Here is a 23,406-nt window from a genome sequence, read left to right on the forward strand (position 1 = left end):
ATGTAAAGACTGCAGTCCAAAAAATACTTATTAGGAACTGTGCCCCGCTAAACACAGCGGGATGGGAGACAACAGCTCAAAGCACACGCTTTGCATGCTGAACAGAAGGTCCTCGCTTCGTTCCCTGGCATGGCGTAACCAGGAAAGGCTTGAGAGCCGCTGACTGCCTGTGTCAACAATACCAACGGTATGCGTCTGGATATAAAGCAGATATTCCTATGTTTCTATATCCCGCATTTAATTGCACGGGGAATAATCTGCAGGGAGCGTTACTTCCGGCTCCACAGCGAGCAGCAGAGTTGACGTTTCTTGAGGAATCCGCGTTACACTACCGCCGAGACTTGACCCCACCAACCCAGCCGTCTGCGCGCCTGCCCGGGAGCTGCGTGCGCTCCAAGAGCTGCTTCTCCCCCCACCCCCGGCTCCTGCTAACTAGGAAAGAGCGGCTCAACCTGTTGCAGCAAAGGAAGAGCGGCAACGCCATCCAACAGGCAGCAGTTGCGCACACAGGCATTTCTCAGCACACAGGGGAAGAGTTTACTTCCCTGTCTCTGCGCCGTGTGACCCACTGACACAAATACTGCAGCCAGAAAGAAAGAAAGAAAAAGGGGGGGGGGGAGCTCGATATACTGAAAGACCAGGTGGAAGAACCGAGAAGATCCTGCGACCCACTGTGAATCTCTCCTCCCCCTCACCCACCCCCAGACATGGACGTGGGCGAGGGGGAGAGGGGGCAGCTGCCCCCCACCAAGTAAACAAATAAATAAAAATAACTAAACGTAGAAATTGCAGACAATTTTTGACAGATTTTTCTGAGCACTTGAGGTCAAAAAGTAATTTAAAACAACTGTTGGTGAGACATTGCACTGGGAGTCTGCTAGACAGAGGATGGTGACTGGTGGGTGTCCTGCCCCCCCCAACATAAATCCTGGCTACTTGTCCCCCGCAACAGAAATCCTGGCTCCCAGAACCCCTAAGTTATTGGGAACCGCTTCGCTGCGCGGAGATCTTCCGGGCACGCATTGCAATACAGGCGATTTGCAAGCAGAGGCTCGCGCTACCAGTTGCATGCGACGCCTGCAGTTTCCTGCTCCGGAGGCTGAAAGTGGGAGGGGAAAGTGGCTGGAAAGGGAAAGTCCTCCCGCCCGCCGGACCTTTCCTCCCCTAGCCAAACCATCCGCCGCTCAGAAGGGGCGGAATGGGAAGCATCGGCGCGTCCTGCGGCCGAGTCCGGCTGGCGCTGCACTCCGGTCGCGCCTCACCTTCTGCTGCCGCCGGGCCATGTCGGTGGGCTGCTTGGCGTTGAACGGGTACGCGATGCAGCGCACGATGAAGGCGTATAGCTGCAGCCGGATCCGCTTCTCGTTCTCCTCTTTCTGTAGCCGCTCTTGCTCTTCCCTGCCTTCGCTGCGCACCGAAGGGCTAGGGCTTGCCGGGCGCCCAGACGCGCCACCACTGCCGCCTTCTCCAACGCCGCGGTTCCCCGGGCGCCCGGGCTCTCGGTGCGCGGCAGGGAGGGTGCGCGGTGAGCTGGCCACCGCCGCCACCACCAGCACCTCCCGCCGGTCTTCTTCCAGCACCTCGTCCGACTCTTCTTCGCTGGACGACGGGTCCAGCATAATGGTGCCCGCTCGCTCCCCGCGGCCGTTTGGAGGAGAGAAAGAGCGCCGCGCGCAAAGGCGCCTGCAGCTGCCCGACCAGCGCGTACCTTTCCGGACACGTCGAGCTTCCACGCCCGACTATTTCCTACCAGCGAGCCGCCGGCGGCAGCCGTGAGAAAGGGAAAGGGAGAGGGAGAGGGAGAGGCGGAGTTTGGGGAAAAGGGGGTCGAGCTTGGGCACTGTTTTCCACCGGGGATCCTATCAGAGCCCGCGCTGGCCTGTCACTTCTCCGACAGCGGCTCCGCCTCGCCGACAGCAGCGGCGCCGAGACTCACAGGTGGAAAACCTGTAGCGCCCACAACAAGCAACACGTGGAACAGAAGGCGAAAGGCACGCCGCGCCAGGCCAGACGAGCAAGGCGAGCCAAAGACCCTTTCTCTTTCTCAGTGAGCAGCATCAGCCACGAGCTTTCGGTGCTCCCGGGCCCTGCAATTGCCCAACCTTGCTGCCTTTATAACCCAGCAGCTTTATACTGCAGCTCCACTGCGCCCCGCCCCCCAGCAAATAAATCAATAAAAGACTTAACTGAGGTTAGCCTGCCCCCCCCCCGCAACATAAATCCTGGCAACGCCCATGTTTACACCTTGTGGGGCGGGGGAGTCTGCGCCTGCCTGATAGAGATCTCTTCCCCCCCCCCACACACACACCTTAAATACACTTGCAGGGCTCCGTCAACTTTGGATAATATTTCTCATTGCAAAACTACTTGAGAACCATAAGCTACAGGATGCTATCTCCTTCCTCAGTGAAATTTGGGTGTTTTTTTTGGGGGGGTGGGGGGAATCTAGGGGTTCTGGTAGGCAAGGGTGCATGGGCACAGCCAGGGGGCAGCTGCCCCCTAAATCAAATAAATAAATAAATAAACATACTGTTGTTAACTAACTCTGTTCTGCCACCCCAAAACAAAAATCCTGCCCTCCCCTAAAATAAATACTGGCTATGTCTATGCAAGGAACTATGGAGAAGGAACTGGCAAGCCGCTCCAGTATCCCTGCCAAGAAAACTCCATGGACAAAGACAACAGGCATATAAAAGATATGACGCTGGAAGATGAGCCCCTCAGGTCGGAAGGCATCCAACTTGCTACTGGGGAAGAGCGGAGGACAAGTACAAGTAGATCCAGAGCTGATGAAGCAGCTGGGCCAAAGCCGAAAGGACGCTCAGTTGCGGATATGCCTGGAAGCGAAAGGAAAGTCCAATGCTGTAAAGAAAAGTATTGCATATGAGATGGTTGGACAGTGTTCTTGAAGCTACTAACATGAGTTTGGCCAAACTGCGAGAGGCAGTGAAGGATAGGCGTGCCTGGCGTACTCTGGTCCATGGGGTCACGAAGAGTCGGACACGACTGAACGACTGAACAACAACAAATGTCTATGCAAAGGTGCCAACTTGAATAAAATATTGGGGGGGCATGCCCTGCCCTATTAATCACATGATGATGCAGTGCAAGAAAGGAAGCACAAGGATAAACTAGTTCAACCCCCTGCAATGTGGGAATATTTTGCCCAATATGGGGCTGGAACCCATGACCCTAAGATTAAGAGTACTCTACCAACAGAGCTTTTGAATTATGGTGCTGGAGGAGACTCTTGAGAGTCCCATGGACTGGAACAAGATCAAACCTATCCATTCTTAAGGAAATCGGCCCTGAGTGCTCACTAGAAGGACAGATCCTGAAGTTGAGGCTCCAGTACTCTGGCCACCTCATGAGAAGAGAAGACTCCCTAGAAAAGAACCTGATGTTGGGAAAGATGTAGGGCACAAGGAGAAGGGGACGACAGAGGATGAGATGGTTGGACAGTGTTCTCGAAGCTACTAACATGAGTTTGGCCAAACTGCGGGAGGCAGTGAAGGATAGGCGTGCCTGGCGTGCTCTGGTCCATGGGGTCACGAAGAGTCGGACACGACTGAACGACTGAACAACAACAACCAACAGAGCTAGCAAGGCAGATGTTTGCAGAAGTAAATCATACTGTGGTCAGCGAGACTTACTTCTCAGTATCTGAGTTCAGGGTGGCCTTTTATTGAAGCAAATGCCTTACTAGACTAGAACTCACTTCTTCAGATTCATGAAGCATTATTACACACGCACAAATGGGAATAGAGGAAAGATAATATAATGGGGTGTGTGTGAAAAGTCTGCAAAATGCAGGAAATACAGCCTAATGTTTCTACACAAAGCCTGAATGTATACAAGAGAAGCATACTGACCACTCAGAACATCATCAAAGGTATTTCTACCAGTTCTTCCATGGCAATGGAATCCAACCGACCGAAGTATAGAGCCTGGCAAAGACGGCTAGTTCATTTAATTATTTCATCCCATTTATAGCTAGCCTTTCTTTCCCAATGGAAACGCGAGGCATCTAATGGCTCCAAAGCAACTGTAAAATCACAACACACACACATAAAAACTGATTGAATCCTGCTGGATCAGCACTCCTGCCTTTGGGTATTAACCATTAAAAATCAGGAAAGAGATCATGGCCGTCACCATGGTCCTCTTTATAAGCTGATAAAAAATGACCCGAGTTTGTGCCATCAAGTTGTGGGAATGTTGAGGGATGTGGGAGAGGATATATTGTTTTAGATATCCTATCCCAACTTGCGTTTAGAAGCTCGATAATATCAGCAGAGCTAGCATTCCCTTTTTACTTCATATGCGCAGCAGATAGTTTGCATAGACTCGCTAGAGTCATTAAAAATATTGTCCTGGTGTCTTCCCCTTTTTATCCCTCTTTCAATAAGACACTTCACAGTGTTTGGTAAAGTGTATAACGTTTACTTACAAGTAATCATCTAGTCACACAAGGATCCTAGAGGCAGGCTTAAAAGTTACTAAATAATATACATATGGTGACTTTCTCCTTTTGAGAGAAAGTCCCTCTTTTTACTTTTGGCCTAGTGCCAACGGTGCATTTTAATAATGCTGCTTTTAAACTGTCTTAGAGATCAACACAACAACTGACCAGCGACATGGAGACTCGGCATATATTACAGTTGGAAGCTCCCAACTGTAGAGTTCACTCCCAACTGTAGAGTTCCATATAAGGAAGTTGGGTTTGACTGCCCCTGTCCTATTACATCCCACACAGGTTTACTGGCAAAAGTCGCGTCCTCCTGGGTCACCGAAATCATTTGCCGCTCAGTCTTGAACAAGCTTATGCGGAACCAAGTCTCACTGAACTCAACAGGGCTTGTATCCCAAGTGTGCATATGATTGAGCCCTAGAAACTTGAAGATTGAAATTCAGTGAACAAATTAGGTGGACCATTGGACTTCCGGCGGCTGGCGCCATGATGGATGGTCGTGGGCTGCTTCGGCTGCGAAGCACCCAGTTCATCCCGGGGGTCAGAAGCCCTGCAGCCGCATAGCGGGGCTTCGGTTGGGGCGCGGGAAGAGCGTCCCGTGCCCTGGGCTCCCCGGCAGTGCCCGTTGTGCTCCGAACCCTTCCCCCGCGCCCCCTGTAAAGGGGGAGTGGGGGTGAAGGGACCACGGAGCCGGGCTTCAGGGGAAATGCCCCAACCGGGATGTTTACATGCGGCGGCAAAGTCCGTGATGAGCGTCTCTGTTCTACCTGTCATTAAGGAGTTGCTAAGAAACCAGAAGCTGTGAGTAATTGACTGACTCTTTGTATTCCGGGAAAGCTCTGGGATTAAGAAGAACAGGCAGCCCGCCTCTCTCCCTTCGGGCAGTGAAAGAAATTAACCCTTTAAGTGACTGCTGCTACAATAATCAATTGAAAGTATTTGGAATTTGAAAGTTGAGTCTGTTGAGATCTCCTTTTGGGGGTTAACTGAGGAAAAAATATCTCCATTTGAAGTTTTGGTCTTTATACCCCGGCTTCGGAAGAAATGGCGGCGATTTGGACTTGCGTAGGAAAAAATTGAGACAAAGGAAGGAAAGACAGGAAACGTAACTTGATACCCACCTCCCCCCGAAGATGTTGGGCTATGCGCTTACGTTGGCATTGAAGGAATGGGAGGATGAGGAAAAGCTTACTGTCTTTCAACTGGAACTGCTTGATCGAAAATTAAGAGCCTTGAGTGCGATTATAAATGGAAAGAATTTGTTTTCCACAGAGGAGGCTTTTCGAAAGTTTTATTCAATGGAAACAGACTTTTGCAAACAGCTGGAAGATGTGTTGGAAGGATGGTTTGAGATGGCTGAGCAAATCCGAATAGAACAGGGGCCGATTTCAGGGGGTGGCAGCAGCCCTGGAACGGAAAGATTTTTAATATCCAGACCCCGAGGTGGCAGCCCGGGGTCGAGGGACACAGAATTAAGATTTCTACAAGAAGAAGAAGTATGGCACAAAGACACGGAGAAACTCAGAATGGAGAGGATGAACATCTTGGAGCTCGATGCAGGGTTTGTTGCGGTTGCAACCTGGATCTGTGGACATTCAGAAGAATATAACAGGAGATCCGGTTCTGGTGAAAGACAGGAGAAGATAATGGACAGAAGGGGAGTGGGTTGAACTAATCAATGTATAAGATAGATGGTCTGCCATGGCATCCGAGATCGGAGTGTGAAGTCTGTTAATTACAAGTTTATTTTATATAAGTAAGGAGATATTGAATTTAAGTCAAAAGCAGCATGATAAATGATAGAAGAAATAAGTTTAGCTGTAAGAATATTTGGTTAAGTTTTAGGTTACAATGCAAAGATTAAGACAAAGGTGTTTTTGCTTGTTTAAGTAAAGTTAAATTTTTATAGAGAAAAGTTGTTAAGGAAATAGTGTTTTGTTTTAAAACCGAAAGTGTATAGGCGGGGGAAGTCAAACGTCAAGATTTGGAACTAGAATTTTTTTTTTTCAGTAAGGTATACAGATAAGAAGAAAAATCCTGACATTATGTGTATTTGTATTTGTTTTGATATTTGTAGGTGTGGGGGTTGGGTTTGTGTTATTTTGTGAAAATGTCAATAAATTCTGTTTAAAAAAAAAAACAAATTAGGTGGACCATTTACACACAGCTCTCCCAGAAGCTGTTGTCATCATTTAATGACTGGGAAGGTCCCTAGAGTTGGCCTCAGTTGTTTCCCGGGTACTATACCACCATATAGTTGTAACTAGGACCATGTTCCTGAGAAGCCACAGGTCACATCCATACCATACATTTAAAGCTTCACACCTCTAACAGTCGTGGAGGATCCTAGGAGGTATAGCTTGTTAAGGGTGCTGACCTCACAGAGCTACAGTTCCCAGGACCCTTCAACAAACTTCCGTTCTCAGGATTTTCCATGATTGCCCATGATTTCACTGCATCGATCAAGTCAGCCTCTTGAATGGAGCAATTCTTCTAGGCCCATGCAGGGGTGTAGGAAGGGGGGGTGCGTGGGTATGGTCCTCCTTGGGTGCAATTCCTGAAGGGGTGACAAAATGGTATACCGTGGGGGGCCGCACTTACCGCGCAGCCTGGCCTGCAGCATGCCCAAGCCACGCGTCTCTCCTGGGAGTGATGTAGTGGATTGGGCCCCCCGCTCCCCGAAACGGAAGCGTGGGGTTTGCGTCCGCCAGGCGGAATCCGTGGGCAGCTCGCTGCGGCACCCCCATGCACTGATCGCCTCTCCAGGTGCCGGAGCAACTAGCTACACCCCTGGGCCCATGCAAGTTTTCTTGGATAGCTCAGCAGGATAGAGCATGATGCTGATAAGGCAAGGCTGTAGGTTTGATCCCTATATGGGACAGCTGCATATCCCCCCAGTGTTTTTCCCCTCCTCCCTCTTCATTAACAAAATCCCTATCATTCATAAACTAAGCATGTTTACTCAAAACTAGGGATACTCACAGTCTTCAACTCTTTAAGTAATTGGGTGGGTGAGTCTCTAAATATGACTTCTTTCTAAACTGTCCCCGTTAACATTTATGAGTTAGTCCAGGCTAGAGCAGCATCACTGGGGGAAAACAAATCAAATGGCAGCAATTCCCCAAATAGAGCAATATAAACAAGCTATTTGTAATCATAGGAGGGAGGGAGGGAGACCCAAAGTGAAGCATATACTCTATCTCCACAAGTACACACGGAAATCAGAACTGGTAACAGAAAGAAATACTGTTGCTATGATCGGATCTTTTCATTCTGTGCCACGTAGACGGCTTATTTGCAACTGCTCAGGAGAAGAGAGGGTTTGCTTTGCAAAGCCACTGGTGCCCGCAATGTAGGATCAAAGCAAATGGAATATCTGAGCCCATCTTTGAAATCTGCATTTCAAGTAATTGGTCCAGTCATCCCAAGTCCTGCCTCGCCCCTGCACAATCCTGTCTGAATATAATACGCAGGCATTTGAAGGGAATTGGATTCAATCCATTTCTCGAAGACGGGATACAGTACAGATAGCCCACTTGCCTTTACTGCATAAAGGAATTTTAAAAAGCTAGAAATATAGGGGGGGAATAAAATCCAATATTTATGCGGTGGGCTTTCAGCAAGTGCATTATGTGGATCTATTTTATCCCTGTCAATTTGGTGTTCCCTGGGAAAGTGCTCGCAGATGCATTCTGGCCACAAACAGTCACCCAATAAAACTGCATCTCTATGCTGTCCTTCCTTTGCGCCTCTCCGATTTCATTGTTGGTTCTTTTTTCTTAAAAGTGCCTTTGAAACTGACTTAAATGTGGATCCTTGCTACGGCAAGGCAGTGAGAGGAAATGTGAGGCCTCGAAGTACAATCCTCAGGAAATCTCCGCTGAAATGACAGATATATGAAACACCGCTTCGGGCCAAACCAGATGTGACATTAATGTGTGGATGCAATTAATGTATGTGTACATCAGGGGTCGGCAACCTAAGGCCCATGGGCCACAAGCAGCCCATGGGGGTTGTTTAACTGGCCCATGAGCTGCCCCCGAACTGAGCCGCCTGCTTGGTGAGTCCCCGTGCGCTGTGCTAAACCGACACAGCAGGGTGCGGGGACTCCTGCAGCGCCGAAAATCACGTCTGCGCATCAGTAGACACCAGAAATCGTGTCTGCACAGATGCAGACGCCAGAAATTGTGGGCGCGCGCGATCCGGCACATGGAGGGATCTCCGCTGGAGTGAACCAGCCCAGGCGAGGTAGACCTTGCCGACCCCTGGTGTACACAGTGGCATCTGCAGGGAGGCTGGAGCAAAACTGGGGCCCTGGTGGGGGTGGGAAGGGAAGGAGAATTTAATTCAGCACAATGGGGACTTAAGAGGGGCATGCAACAATTGCTCAGAGTAGACCTACTGGGAGGAATTCATCGTCATGCTCCTCTGGTCATTCCATCAGTGCAAACATTTGGGCTTGGCAGATGGAACAATGCCACTTTCCCGCCCCCCCAACATGCCAGGTTGAGATTTGAACTCTGGTCTCCCAGATCCCCAGTCTGATGCTAACTACTACACTGACCCTCTCCTGTGTGTGTGTGTGTGTGTGTGTGTGTGTGTGGAGGGGTGAGAGACAAAGAGGAAGCCCCCGTGTGCTAGTGGGAGCACTTGTGCAGCTTTCCCTAATATACCGGGCTAGTTGAACCTGGCCCATTGAAGTTAATGGACCTAACTTGGCCAAGTTCACTAATTTCAGTGTGTCCAGGCTGGATCTACACTGACCTGTTTAACGTTATTAGAATTAGATTAGATATATCGTTCTAAAGCACCACAGGGCAGAAGTAAAAATAAAAGTATTTCTTAAGCTTTGTTTATATGTCTTGGAAGCTGCCCAGAGGTGGCTGGGGCAACCCAGTCAGATGGGTGGAGTATAAATTGTAATAATAATAATAATAATAATAATAATAATAATAATAATAATAGTAGGATTTCCTATTTTCACTGGAGAAATTTTTCACCTCTGCTCCCCATAGTCTAATTCTTATCAACATCTGAATGTTTTCCTTCCCATCTCCTCAAATTTCAGTCACGTTGGCCTTTTGCAGGAGTTTTATTAGTGCCACACTGACATTTTAGCATTTGAACTTTCCATGCTTATTATCTTAAGTATTTCTGCAGTGTTTTGGTCATGCCAGTAGCATTTTATAATAAAGATCCTATTGCTATTCAAAGAAAAGCCAACTCTTTGTATCTTTCAGGCCTAAAACGAATTGTCTGGAGTCACTAATTTTCTGGATGGCTAGCGGCTTCCTAGCATGCAGATCAGTTACTAAATCTGAGGCCTTCTCAGCCTCTTAACATTAGACTTGGATGTAAACATGCGACTAAGTGTGCAGTTAACACTGCCTTTTGTTTTCATAAGCCTTAAAATATGTAACAGGTATATAGTAAGTAAGTACTTTATTACGGTCAACGACCAGCACACACACACACAAAAAGACACATACAGAATCAATAATAAATGCAATTTAAAATTGATCTGAGATTTGATCTAAAAGGGGTTGGCCATATTAAAATTAAAGTACATTAAAATGAATAATTATTGCTTTAAAAGAATAAATTTAGAAATTAATTAAAAAATCAACAATTCAGATTATTATAATACTCAACAGGTATATATATATATATAAAGGCACCGTAGGCCTTAATTAGATTACAGGCCTTTTTAAATTGGTAGAGAACAAGACTGGGGAAATTTGATTATATGATATATTTGGAATGATATGACATATTTGACGTAAAATTAATTACATGATCAGAAGGCTGCACTACCTCCTTGTATTAAATTGCTGCAGAAATTAATTAAAAACCCCTGTACCCTAAATAACATAACATAGTGGAAGTGTAATTTAAGCATTCGGCTCTGCCCAATTCGGCTTCTCGGAGCCTGTGGGTGTTGGTGCCGAGCTGAACTCACTTAGTCCGAGGCGCAGAGTTGTACCCAACGTTGTGAAGACACCTCAGCCCTATAGAGTTGGCGCCTGTGCACTTATTGCTGCCTAGTGGGATCAGCCACCCCAGCTCATTCTGTCACCCCATAGCTTTTAAACTGCTGGAGGAACAAGTTGGTTTGTGCATGCAACCTGCAGGTAGCCGATTATGCAAAAGTAGGGGGCAGCAGCTGTGGGGCCCGGGTGTAATAAATCAGTTTTTTTTAATAAAAACCATGATATTTTGACTTGATGGCAGATCCCATGGAAAAGGGGGGCAAGGCCAGATAGCTCCAAGTGAATCTCTTGCTCTGACAAAGGCTGAGAGAAGACTGAAGTTTTTAATGTTTGATGTTTTATCGTGTTTTTAATATCAGCTGCCCAGAGTGGCTGGGGGAAACCCAGCTGGATGGGTGGGGTATATGTCAATATTTGCATCTGCAGATTCAAACGAGAACATGCAAATGACATGAAAATTTGTATATTATTAATTAATTAATTAAATTTCTATACCATCCTTCATCCAAATATGCTTGTGAGCTGGCAACCCATCTACTTCCACAGGTTCTTGGTCTCATTACTTCTCACTTCCGAGCCTCTCCATCCTGATTTGTCATTACGAATTTAGTGAATTTGCCTGAAATTAATGTTTAAAAAGCAACCTGTTCATGTTTCTTTTTGAATTTAGCTAATGGGGATTTGTTGTGAGAGCCTACATGCCATGATTTATTTATTTTTTAAGTTCTTGAAACTTACTTCTGTAGGCAGAACTAATTGTTCAGTCTAGGGCTGCAGGACCATTGCAGATAATTTAGCTATAGAAAAATGGATCGCCAAGGACTTTTAATTTTGCTGCTAAACATACTGTAGCATATATAGATTTTCTTCAAATCTTTTACCTCTTTCTTTGGTTGTGCATTTTCTCCTTTTTGGCAAACAGTAAGCTGCTATTCTACCTGCTTTTTAACCCTCGGAAAAGAGGACTCTCTTTTCCAAGTCAGAGACACAAGTTACAGCAAGGGCAATGAGGAAATTTTGTCCCAAAATGTCCCACGACAGCTCCCAGGTTGGGGCTAGTTTGCAAGGAGAGAATCCCTTGATTAGATGCTGGTGGGCGAAGGGACTGACGGCTGCCCAGTCCACCAGGGGGCGCAACACTTGCCTCGCCCCGGGCACCGGCAACCCACGCAGGCCCCTGGCTAAGAGAGCTGGTTAGATCTTTACAAGCAAATGAATTTGAACATCCCTTTCAACACATGCATTCCCTGCCACAACTTGTGAAGACCTAAGTTGTTAATGAGTGGGGGGTTGTCGTGCAAAAAATAAAAAAATATTAAAATATATAATAGACGCATAGGATAACTCAAGAGGAGAAGTAGTCTGCAACAGCTACTGGCGATGGAAGGTTTTGCTTGGTTGGGTTTAAGAGATCGTAATTTGCAGCACATCGAGCCTCATTAAGTGCATTTCTGAATGCCCAGATGTTTCCTTTCCTCTTGTTCTTGAGAGATAATGCACTCAAAAAAGTCAATATAGGCGCTCGTTTTGTCAAATGAGAATTCAGATGGTTGGGCAATTCAACCAGCAGAACATTCAGAGCATGCATTTGTTCTCACTGGTGTTGTGCTAGGTGGGTCTCTCTTACTTTCCCTTCCGAGTCTCTCCTTTCAAACACCAACTCCTCCACCTTCTGCACCAGACCCAGCCGGGAAAGCTGGAAACAGGAAGGCTGGGTGGAACTTCCTCCTATTCTCCTGGCTAATCTACATGCCACAGATAAGCGGAGGCCAGGCCCAGCGAAACTTCAAGGCTCTCCGTGAGAATTTTAACTCTTTGTTTTCACGAAGAAAGCTATGGTGAGCCTACCGATATCAGCTACGAACCTGCTTAGCTAGTGGAAACCACGAACTTAAGCAGGTTTGCAGCTGAAATGGTTCTGAACTCAAGGTTCCCCTTTGGGTTGCTTCCATAATGGGTCTTTCCAAACTCAAATGCCTTCAGAAGGGGAACAGAAGGACAAGAGAAGGAGGCCCTCTTCTGCTCTCTATTCCTCCTCCTCTATCCACCCCCAGGTTTCTACTAGGGAAGTAGACCTTCCGCTACGGAAGTGGAGCTAAGGATAATGAAAACCAGCCTTTGAGATCACATATCACAAGGTTAAGGTATAAAAATAAACCCCAAGCCCAGGTCATTGTTGGAGGCAAAAGCTTCGTGGGGTTGGAGCTTTCACAATTTCTTCTTCTTCCACCTTTCCGTGATTCTGTTGGCAGTAGCAATCAAACTCCCTGCTGCTACTGGGTGCGATGCATTTCATGCCACAACACAGCCGTATCTTTGTTTTCGTACAGCTTGGTTCTCGAACGTTTTGGCTCCCAAATGCCACAAACCCGGAAGTGAGTGTTCTGGTTTGCAAACATTCTTTGGAACCCGAACGTCCGATGGGGCTTCCGTGGCTTCCGATTGGCTGCAGGAGCTTCCTGCAGCCAATCAGAAGCCATGATTTGGTTTTGGAAGTCAAACGGACTTCCAGAAAGGATTCCGTTTGACTTCCAAGGCACAACTGTATTACATTTTAAAGGCTGGAAGTTTTGCTCTCATTCTGTTTTGGCTTCAGGTGCCATCACTTGATGTCATCTTAAAGCCAAATTGGAACGAGGGCAATGCTTCCTGCCCTCATTTTGGGCTCTTAAAAAATAACAACAATCCATCAGCAGTGAACACTCCAAACTTTGCCCTTATTCATTCAAACCCCCCCCCCCCAATGCCCTACTTCGAAGCCCATGAACAGGGTGGTGAGGTTTGGGAGAAGGTAGCACTTCGGCTTAGAGTAATAATAAACTAATTTCCAGAAACCACAAGTTACACCAGTTTGCATGCCCAAAATAGTTCTGAAGCAGTGAATGCAGATGGAGAATTAGTTAAAATCTGTCATGAACACCTGGCCTACCTGGCAGCAAGTCAGTATGTCAAGTCCCTAGTTCAGGGTCAATCCATGTGTCCAAAGCCCAGTCCCATTGAGATCCTGGAGCATCCAAGCTGAGGCCTTTCAGCATGGACAGTTGAGCAGACCCAGCACCTCAGCTCTGCTTCCCTTTTGTCCTTAGCATGCTGATTTCAGCCTCTGGGCTTGACGAGGCAGGTGACCCTCACCTGTTCCAAGCTAAGGAATCACACACTTCCTCCCAGAGCTAGCGAGCCTCACCTGGCCAGCTAGTGAGCTGGGCTATGAGCCCTTGCCTGCCTCTGCTCCCTATGCCTCGGAAAAAACACACACACCAAGAACTCTGGCCAGAAATTTCAATACTAGGAATAAATCCTACTCATGAGTTGCAGTCAAATAAAGGTATATATTCTGGTAAGAGTTACAGGCTTGTAAATTCTAACAGAAAACCAGCTTTAAAGTCACATACGTATAATTTGTTACAATGTAGAACATAAGAGGTTTGACTCACTCAACAACAAATGATGCATAAGTCAGCATCCAAAAGGTTGTTTTGTATGTGGAGCCGGAGTCGAGAGTCGATTCAAAGAAAGAACCCAGGACAGAGCCCTGTTTCGGTATGAACACCTTCGTCAGCTAATGTGTGAGTTCGTGTTAGTTAGTAAAGTACCAAGTGGTTCTATGTTTTTCAAATGTAGCATCTACGTATGAAGCGATCAACGTGTCTCTATGTGTTTGCTTTGAATCGACTCTCGGCTCCGGCTCCACATACAAAACGGCTTTGGTTTCAGAACGTTTTGGAAGTCAGACTTCCAGAACAGATTCCGTTTGACTTCCAAGCTATGACTATACTCTAAAATGCACGGATGTACAATTAATATTTCATAAATGACTGGGCCGCACCTCCTTGAGGTCACACCTGAAGGAAAACCTTCTTAAACAAGAATGCCGTCACATTTCTGCTTGTGTTATGTGCAAGTGTGTGTGCTGGTGTGCACACACCGGCACACAATTCATTCCCCCTTCCTAGCACAAATTTGGTAATCATCACATCAATAGCTACGGTGTAAAATGACACACTGGCCGATTAAAATGGTAAACGAGTTGCATCAGGCGTGACACCAGTGTGTAATAAATGCACTTGATTCTCAGCAGGCTTTACTGAGAGAGGCGCTTTATACATTGATTGCCTGGGATGCAACTGGCATCTGGTAATTTTCTACGTGGAGACTGATTATATCTGCAGCAGAACAGGATCTTTAAAGGCATTACTGGAAGAGAAATGAGCTTCATAACTAATTTATGATCAAAGTGGATTTTGAGAGAGATGTATTAGACCAAAGACTTCTTCCACCCACGCATCTGCAGCTTGGAATTAGCTTACTGGTTAAATATGTTGTTAAAAGAGAAGTGTTCCAATAATCAGAGAGCTCCCAACCCTGAGCTGTTCCGAGGCTCACATTGCATGCAAATGACCAGGGTGTGTGTGTGTGTGCATGCGCGTGCACACACACGAAAACATACATACACACAAACACACACACACACACACACACACACGCACGCACGCACACAGGCATTCTGCCATCCTCATGGAAGCATCCCATAGCAATATTCTCTTCTCAACTAGCAACAAAAGTACTGGCAGTAGGAACATAGTATCTCAAGATCTAGGCTATACAGTGGTACCTTGGTTCTCAAACGCTTTGGTACTCAAACAACTTGGAACCCAAATACTGCAAACCCAGAAGTAAGTGTAACTTTTTTTCAGAAGCCAAACGTGCTCCATTTTGAGTGTTACGCTTCCGTTTTGAGTGCCACACTTCCATCTTGAGTGTTACTCTGAGGTCTGTCTGTTTCTGCTATTTATTTTGCGTTTTTGTAGCTCTTTTTTTGTTTTGTTTTTGTGACTGTGTGGAACCCAGTTCAGCTACTGATTGATTGATTGATTGATTGATTGTGTGGCTGCAGTACATTGTTTATTGCTTTCATTTTATGGATCAGTGGTCTCGTTAGATAGTAAAATTCATGTTAAATTGCTGTTTTAGGGAAAAGGTAAAGGTGAAGGACCCCTGACAATTGTCCAGTCGCGAATGACTCTGGGGTTGCAGCGCTCATCTCACTATTGGGAGAAATGTGTACTAGAAGGCTGATGAATTTTCACCATGAATTTTTCTTTCTTTTTTTAAAGCTCAAACTGATACAGAAATGTGGAGAGTAGAACTTTAGACTGGGAAAATAAGAGGAACCTACCGTAAATCGAAATACCACCTTAACAGTCATGGCTTCCCGCAAAGAATCTTGGGAACTGCAGTTCATTAAGGTCACTGACCTCAACAAGCTACAGTTCCCAGCCCCCTTAATAAACTACAGTTTGTTGGATTCTACATATGGGTCAAAGTGTTGCAAGAAGAGTACAGTGGAACCTTAGTTCTTGAACGTAATCTGTTCCAGGAGTCTGTTCGACTCCTGAAACTGTTCGAAAACGAAGGCGCGGCTTCCAATTGGCTGCAGGAGCTTCCTGCACTCAATCGGAAGCTGCGGAAGCTGCATTGGACATTTGGCTTCTGAAAAACGTTCGCAAACCGGAACACTTACTTCCAGGTTTGTGGTGTTCAGGAGCCAATTTGTTCGGGAGCCAAGTCGTTCGGTAACCATGGTACCCCTGTACTTTGAATGTATGGTGTGAACATCACCTTGTGATAAAGCCTACATATGAAAACACAACTGATTCTCCAAGTCTTCAAAAGGTAAAATATTTTATAAGCGCTCCTATTTTCACTTAAACTGTTGAGTAAAACGATTTAAAGGAAAAAGCATAAGGACCAACAGCCTTACTGTGCGTAATGTCTGAAGGCTCCAGCACAGAAGAATACCCCTCAGCCAGTCCAACCTGAGCGTGGCATTCCAGAATAACAGAAGCCATCTTGGCTTCTGATTGGATCCTGGATTGTCTCAACCTGAGTGCCAAACCATAGACACTTGATTTTTGCGTCAATCAGCTACCTCATGCCAGAGCGCCAGACAGGGGGAAAAAACCCAATTTTGATCAGTGGGATGTTGGAGGGTATGCAGAAGTCAATTTTGCAAAATAAGACTCCAAAGTCTTCAAATCCATTAAGGCCTTTGCTTCCACAGTGGTACCAGAGGAGAATGCTTCTAGCAGAGCACAAGAACGAATATTCTTAAACAAATGTATATTTCCAGCTGTTCTCCTGAATTTGTGATTTGTGCCCCACTATGAGTTCATATAGGGGATGCGGTGGCGCTGTGGTCTAAACCACTGAGCCTAGGGCTTGCCAATCTGAAGGTCGGCGGTTCAAATCTCCGCGATGGGGTGAGCTCCCGTTGTTCGGTCCCAGCTACTGACCACCTAGCAGTTTGAAAGCATATCAAAGTGCAAGTAGATAAATAGGTACTGCTCCGGCGGGAAGGTAAACGGCATTTCTGTGCGCTGCTCTGGTTCGCCAGAAGCAGCTTAGTCATGCTGGCCACATGACCTGGAAGCTGTCTGCGGACAAACGTCGGCTCCCTCGGCCAGTAAAGCGAGATGAGCGCCACAACCCCAGAGTCGTTCGCAACTGGACTTAACGGTCAGGGGTACCTTTACCTTAACCTATGAGTTCATATGCAACTGTTTAAATGCAGTCTTGATCTATCTTCTTCGAGGAATGACAACCAGAAGCAAACACACAGGAATGCACAAGGAATGTCTTAGTCCCTTTAGACGGCTCAGCGTTATCAGCAGTGACTCTCCAGAGTTTCAAGGAAAGAAGCAGTCTTACCTGCAGACACCTGGGGCCTTTGCAAAGCAGTTCCTCTACCAGTGAGCTGTTATGAAAACTTCCCGCGGGGGCAGACTGACCCCCAAGGCGGACAAAGCCTCCGTGCCCTCTGGCTTCAGGAGTCCAGGGGCACGTTTGTAATATGCGGTTGTTCCCAGCTTGAAAACAACACACACAAGCCTTTTAGGCTAAAACCTACTTTATTGTAGATAAAGTGCAGAATGTCTCTGCGTAGCCAGCTCATTATTTCAGAGCTGTCTATTAAAGCGTCTGCATCTCCTCACGCAGAACTGAAAGTAAAATACATCCGTACATTACAATGACATCACATGTGTGGGAGCTGTTGGATTTCCCACAGTGTGAAACATGACTCTTAAGTCTTGTGACCTTGCTGCTGCAGCGTTCGCAGCTCGGCATGGTATAATATCACAACATGAGCTACCGCTCATTCTATCTTAAGTTAGTTAAGATAGAGACCCCACCAAAACTAATGATTTCATTTGGATGCTGCTTATTCCCTGCTTTTTAAGGGAAAAAACATTAGTTGTGACCAGCTTACATTCAGCTGTTTTTACTGAGACACGCAACCTTAGCTTAAGCGCATGTGACTCCTCTGAATTCAGTGGGATCTAATCTCAGGTACGCATGCAGCCCTGTGACAAAGCACAGCTACACGGCTGTCACAAACTATAGCGTAGGCCGCTTGATGGCTCTTCTAACAAGCAAAGGAAGTCACTTAATTAAGTGGCAAGCATTTCATCTTCTTCAGCCTGGTCTGGATTTGTCAGCGTCAATAATTTTAATTTCCTTTTCCACGAAGGCGTACCAATGCCTATTAAAACTCCCACTTGAATGAAAGAAATATACTACTCTCGGTTTGCAAACAGATCCTGGCCTAAACCACCATCATGTAAATTCCTTTTTCTTTTTTCTTTTTGCACACCGCAGTTACCTCACAGTCTTTATCCGTTGTAAACAAAACGCACACTTAAACAGCCTGGATTGGGTGGTTAAATGAGAGTTAATTCAATACATGGAACCAAACTCACAAAGGACAAGGAATAAAATATGAGCTCCAGTGGGGGGTGGTGAAACCTAATGATGGCCATATGGTCTCATTATTTGCTCTTTGCCTTCCCACTGTTAGCCCACCCCACCCCCCGGCTGCTTATAGTTCCGATTTTCCCTTTCTGCCCTTTCCTTAATGGCAAGTGCCACATGACGGTCACTTCTCATTTTAATAGGTTTTCCTATTCGGCTTTGCCTGGTGCTTCTGTTACTATCTTCATATTTAAACAACACACAACCACTTCCTGCGGTATTTAGCACATAACTTCACACCCTCCAACATTTCTCTGATGAAAATAGGGGTGTCCCAAGGAAAAGCTGGACATTCTGGGATTGAATAAAAAACTAGGGGTGGCTTCTGTAAATCCTGGACTGTCCCTGGAAAATTGGGACGCTTGGATGGTCTGAAAGCTCCCTATACAATATACATGCGAAAGGGTAGCATTTGGGTGCAGGGGTGGGGGTGGGGGTGGGGGTGAGCTCCCACCATTTTTCAGATCACGTGTGATAATTCCCCAGGGAGAATTATACCTCTGGTTATTATGAGCTATAAAGGCCAAAAATGTAACCTTTACAATTTATGAAAAGAATACATTCAGATGCTCTTAATTCATGCTGATTTAATCTCCCCTCCCCACACCTTTTAATACTGAAGAGTAGACTGTTGGTGTTGCTGTGGTTTTCGTCCCCCCCCCCCGACCTGAAATTTCATTTCTCCTTTCATGACATGTCTTTTTTCCAATAGGTGACGATGGGAATGTGTGCCCAGAATGCCAGAGATGGCTCTCGAAACCTGGAGACACTGCACAGATCAAGTCAGACGCGGCACATCTGTGAAACTCAGAACTGCGGAACAGGCTTTTGATTGCACTGTTGGCAAAACAGCGCAGAATACATTGACATACGCAGGCATGGGAAGCATGGCTATGTTTCTAGAAAAATTCAAACAAACAAACAAACAGGCAAATGCACATCTACAAAGAACAGGAGCTTGCTGTAAAACTGAAATCCAGGGCCCTGTATGATTTTTTGCAGCGAAAAAAAATCGTACTCTTAGACCTTCCAAGTGTCCCTATTTTCCAGGGATGGTCCTGGATTTACAGAAGCTGTCCCGGTTTCTGATTTGATCCTGGAATCTCCCACTTTTCCTTGGGACATCCCTATTTTCACTGGAGAAATGTTGGAGAAAGATGTCATGATTCCGTCTTAGTAAACAATACACCCAGGAAAAAAAATACCAGTCTGGTGGGGCTCCTTATTTAATTAATTGCCAAGCAATGGCTCATTAACTAGCCTCTATGCAAAGAAAAGAAAGCAACTCTGTCCTGCACCACCTATCCAACACCTCCATTTTCATCATTATTTTGTTCAAAAGGAGAGGGGAAACTAACAAGCTTCACTCTCTTCCCAGTCCACACAAGCATATGATTTGGGATCAGGCTTTACTGTATGTGGAAGAAGTCTTGCCCGTTTAACTGATGCTTCCTACCCTCAACCCGCAAATAGCAACATGGGACAGGCACCTGCTGTCAGGGTTGCACGCAGTCACCAAAGCCATCCTCACCATGCAACTCCCCCCCCCCCCGGTGGGATGCTAGAGCCAAGGACGGTTCACACCAGCAAAGGCTGCACTGAAATTATGGTGAAAGTTTTAAGAAACCCAACAACTATGTGAGAAATGAAGACCAGTGGCGTAGCATGGGTTGCCAGTGCCCGGGGCCACCTGGAAGAAAATGGACGGCGTACTCATGCACATCCAACTGCCTAACAGCATCCATGCCACCCGGGAGATCACAGCCAGAGAGTTAAGAAAACAAGAGTTGTTCCGTTGTCCAGAGAGGTCACTTTCTGGTTCGCATGGAGAAGCCGTTTTCAACAGAGCCCAGCAACGGAAGTGCACAGCTGTATTGAGGCAGCACCAGGTGCTGAAATTTTGCACCCCCTAACAATTTTGCACATGGGGCAAACGCCCCGTGGGTCCCCCCCCCCATACTACACCATTGATGAAGACTCGGACCAAAAGTGGCAACTAGGAGAACACAGGAATGACACTCTTTGGGGTTAGGAATGGACTTATTTCTGAGGAATAAAGGGGCAAGAAAGAAGGTCAATAAACTGAGAAAACAGCCAGCATGGATACACTCTCTGAGGGAGACTCTTTTCATCGCTTAAACTACTGTTCATTAGTGGTCAGGCTGACAATGCATTCAAATGGTGCCCTGAGTTTTTAAGCAGTCATTCACCAGGTCATCTACAGAGAATAAGAAAAGCTTCCATGGAAACAGACAAGGAAATTTTTTGAGGAGTTGCTGGGAATCAGAAGTGAACATGCTGCTGTGCTCAACTCCTGCTTGTGGGTTTCCTAAAAGTTCTCTCTTGCCTGAGGCCCACCAGTCACAAACTGTGGTGTTGGGGCAGAGTCTGTCACAAAATGGTGGCAGATAGAATGACTGACATTGCACATAATCCATTTTTGGATTACGGTGTCTTTTTCTAAGCAAGCACAACTTACCGGTACCCAAAAACTTTCCCTGCAGCGCATAATGCTGTACACTAATTGCTTGCGCATGCATTAACGCACACTATCTAAACAGTGGTTTGAAATGATCTTCGTGTGACCATTGCAACATCTAAACTGATCAGAATTTTCTTTTGCTTTTTTGAGTCATTTAGTGGCTTTGGGGGTTTCCCTGATGAGATTAGAATACACAAGCGGTACCTGCAACATAATGTTGCAGCATTGAATGAATGAATGAATGAATTTGTTCAGGGTTCAGTACTTCATTTTGGACACTTCCATGTGACCTTTTTTTGTGTGTGTGCTGGTGTTTACCCTGTCATTAATTTCAGTGGGTTTACTCTGAGTAGAAATCAGTTGGCTACAACCCCATGCTATTTACTTTTGTGTCCCTGCTTGGTTGACAAATCGTAACCGAAGATTCATAATAGGGATAGATTGCCATTTTGCTTCCTGTATCTTTTCTTCTCATCTAGTGGTTTTCTACACTCGCAAGCATTTTATGAAAACAGTGGTAGGACTTTCTTAAGAATCATGTTTCCATTCTAAACCCATTGGCAGGTCCATCATATTCAGAAGTTAAGAAGGCTTTTTCTTCAGAAGGGTTTGCTTTGCCGAATCTGGAAGGGAATATGCACTCCAGAAAAGTGGAACGAATATTTATCATCTGAACAATCCTCATGGGATGTAATGTCATCAATCTGTTGCCCCTGGCAATCAGTGTGCTTGTGTACATTTTTTCTTACCAGAAAGGCTAAGTACAATGTGCCCGTTCTACAAAGGTTATGCACAGTTTCTAACGTGTGTGATTGTTTTGAGAAAATTGGTTTAATGAACAGATGCATTCTGCAAAAAAACAAACCAACAACAACAAAAAAGGCTGGCATTATTCCAAAATCGAAAATTTCAGTTTGCAAGTAAATAGAGGGATTTTCTAACTGCAAACCTAGAAATTCAAAGCAAGCTGGGAAGAAAGCTGTAATCCTTTGGTTTAATCATTATTGATCAGTGATTGCATTTTTGCAGATCTCTTTTTCCACACAAAATGAACAGATTGAAGGAGGGAAAGTGGGGAACAATAGTTGAGATTGCAGAGATCCCATCTCTGAGGAAGGGAAGCATAATTCTTACATAGGAGATATACTGTAGCTGTGGAGTAGTAAATATAAGCCGCAGAATCAATTGATAAAGCTGTTTTTCAACTGCAATACTTCTAACCAGGTTGGAATGCTCCCCTATACAGTAAATTTCAAGCACATACAAAAGGAGCCTGTTGCGGAGAATGATGCCTGACATGAGACAATCTAGGAAAATCTTCTATTGCTCTGATTATGCTGAATGAATAAAATGGCCCCAGTTCAGATGCTGAGATGATGCAAAGTTGCTCATGTTTTGAGTTTCAGATCAAGTCTAGGCACCTTGTAGAATTTGGATTTGGAGCAGAGGAAGGCTTATCTTGAGTGAGTCATTCTTTGAGCTTCCTTAAGGGCTGAATGAAAATAGAATAATGCTGCATTTGCTTTCATGAGGACTGGAACTTTGACTTGACAGTGATTTGTTCCAGCAGAATGAGCTTTAGGCTGACAAATAATGATGAACAGAGTGGCATGGACTGGTTGGATGCAGAGCGATGATGGGAGGAACCAGCTGCTCAGAGCCTGAGGAGTGCTGGGACAATGATGAGTAGTCACAGGGAGAAGACTGGGAAGAGGAGTTGTTGGAAGTTTAGTGAGCTGGGAGAGTCTGTGGCAGACAGAAGTTCAGAATCAGGGGCAGAAGCTGAAGCAGTAGGGCAGGATGAGGAAGGCCAGGAGGCAGAGATGCGTCAGGCTGGTGAAGAGTCATGGGTGTCTCCCCCTACTGTTGTGACAAGCTCCCCTCCTCGCTTGTGTCCCAGAACCAGAAGAGCCATGAAAAGAGCAGTAGAGAGGTTGGCTGCATGCAGTTGCAGTCTCTGATAGCTTGGGGAAAGTCCCGAAGAGGAAGGGACTTAGACCAGGCATAGGCAAACTCGGCCCTCCAGATGTTTCGGGACTACAATTCCCATCATCCCTGATCACTGGTCCTGTTAGCTAGGGATCATAGCTAGGGACTTAGACAGCTGTGAGGAGGCAGGGACTTTAAGTCTTGGCAACTGATTTTCATGAAGACCACTAGGAATGAGATGCTCTGCTCATTAGGCTCGATGCTTAACCAAGTCTGTGGAGGTTGTGGTTTTGCCAATAAAGAGTTAACTATCTTTCAACTGTGTGGTTACTGACCAGCACACTCCTATGACAGCCAGCCAATATGGTTCCCTACAGATGTTCTTAGATTCAAACTCCCAACAGCCCCAGCCAGCATGTAGACCCACAACATCTGGAGTTGGGTGCTCTATCATCTTAGTGTTATGCATGTTTCCTTAGGCACAATTCCCATCAAATGCTCAGTTTAGTGTGTTTAGGTGAATCCTAAACAAAGAACCCAACCTATTTCTTTGCTCAGTAGCTTTTACTTGTTGTGGCTGCTTTTAACACAACAATGGACATCCTTGATTATAAACCCTCACGGCAGCCATATTTCCAAGGTGGACAAACACAGCCCATTCATATTGTCAAAACGGACATCTCATAATTAAACAGTTGGTTTCGGAAATAGCTCAAAGCCATCTG

At 45.9% G+C, this 23,406-nt stretch overlaps 1 protein-coding gene across 19 annotated transcripts in view; it reads right to left on the reverse strand.

Annotated features, from left to right (window-relative positions):
- CADPS2 (calcium dependent secretion activator 2) overlaps window positions 1-1,774 on the reverse strand; it is a 323,931-nt gene extending 322,157 nt beyond the window's left edge. For all 19 annotated transcript variants that reach the window (XM_033161515.1, XM_033161513.1, XM_033161504.1 and 16 more), the window contains exon 1: window positions 1,263-1,774. In XM_033161515.1, coding sequence (XP_033017406.1) covers window positions 1,263-1,619 — 357 coding nt within the window. In that variant the 5' untranslated portion in view covers window positions 1,620-1,774. The remainder of the gene's footprint in view (window positions 1-1,262) is intronic.
- Between the last annotated feature and the right edge of the window lie 21,632 nt (window positions 1,775-23,406).

This window comes from Lacerta agilis, chromosome 10 (assembly GCF_009819535.1).
Source record: "Lacerta agilis isolate rLacAgi1 chromosome 10, rLacAgi1.pri, whole genome shotgun sequence".
Lineage (NCBI taxonomy): Eukaryota > Metazoa > Chordata > Lepidosauria > Squamata > Lacertidae > Lacerta > Lacerta agilis.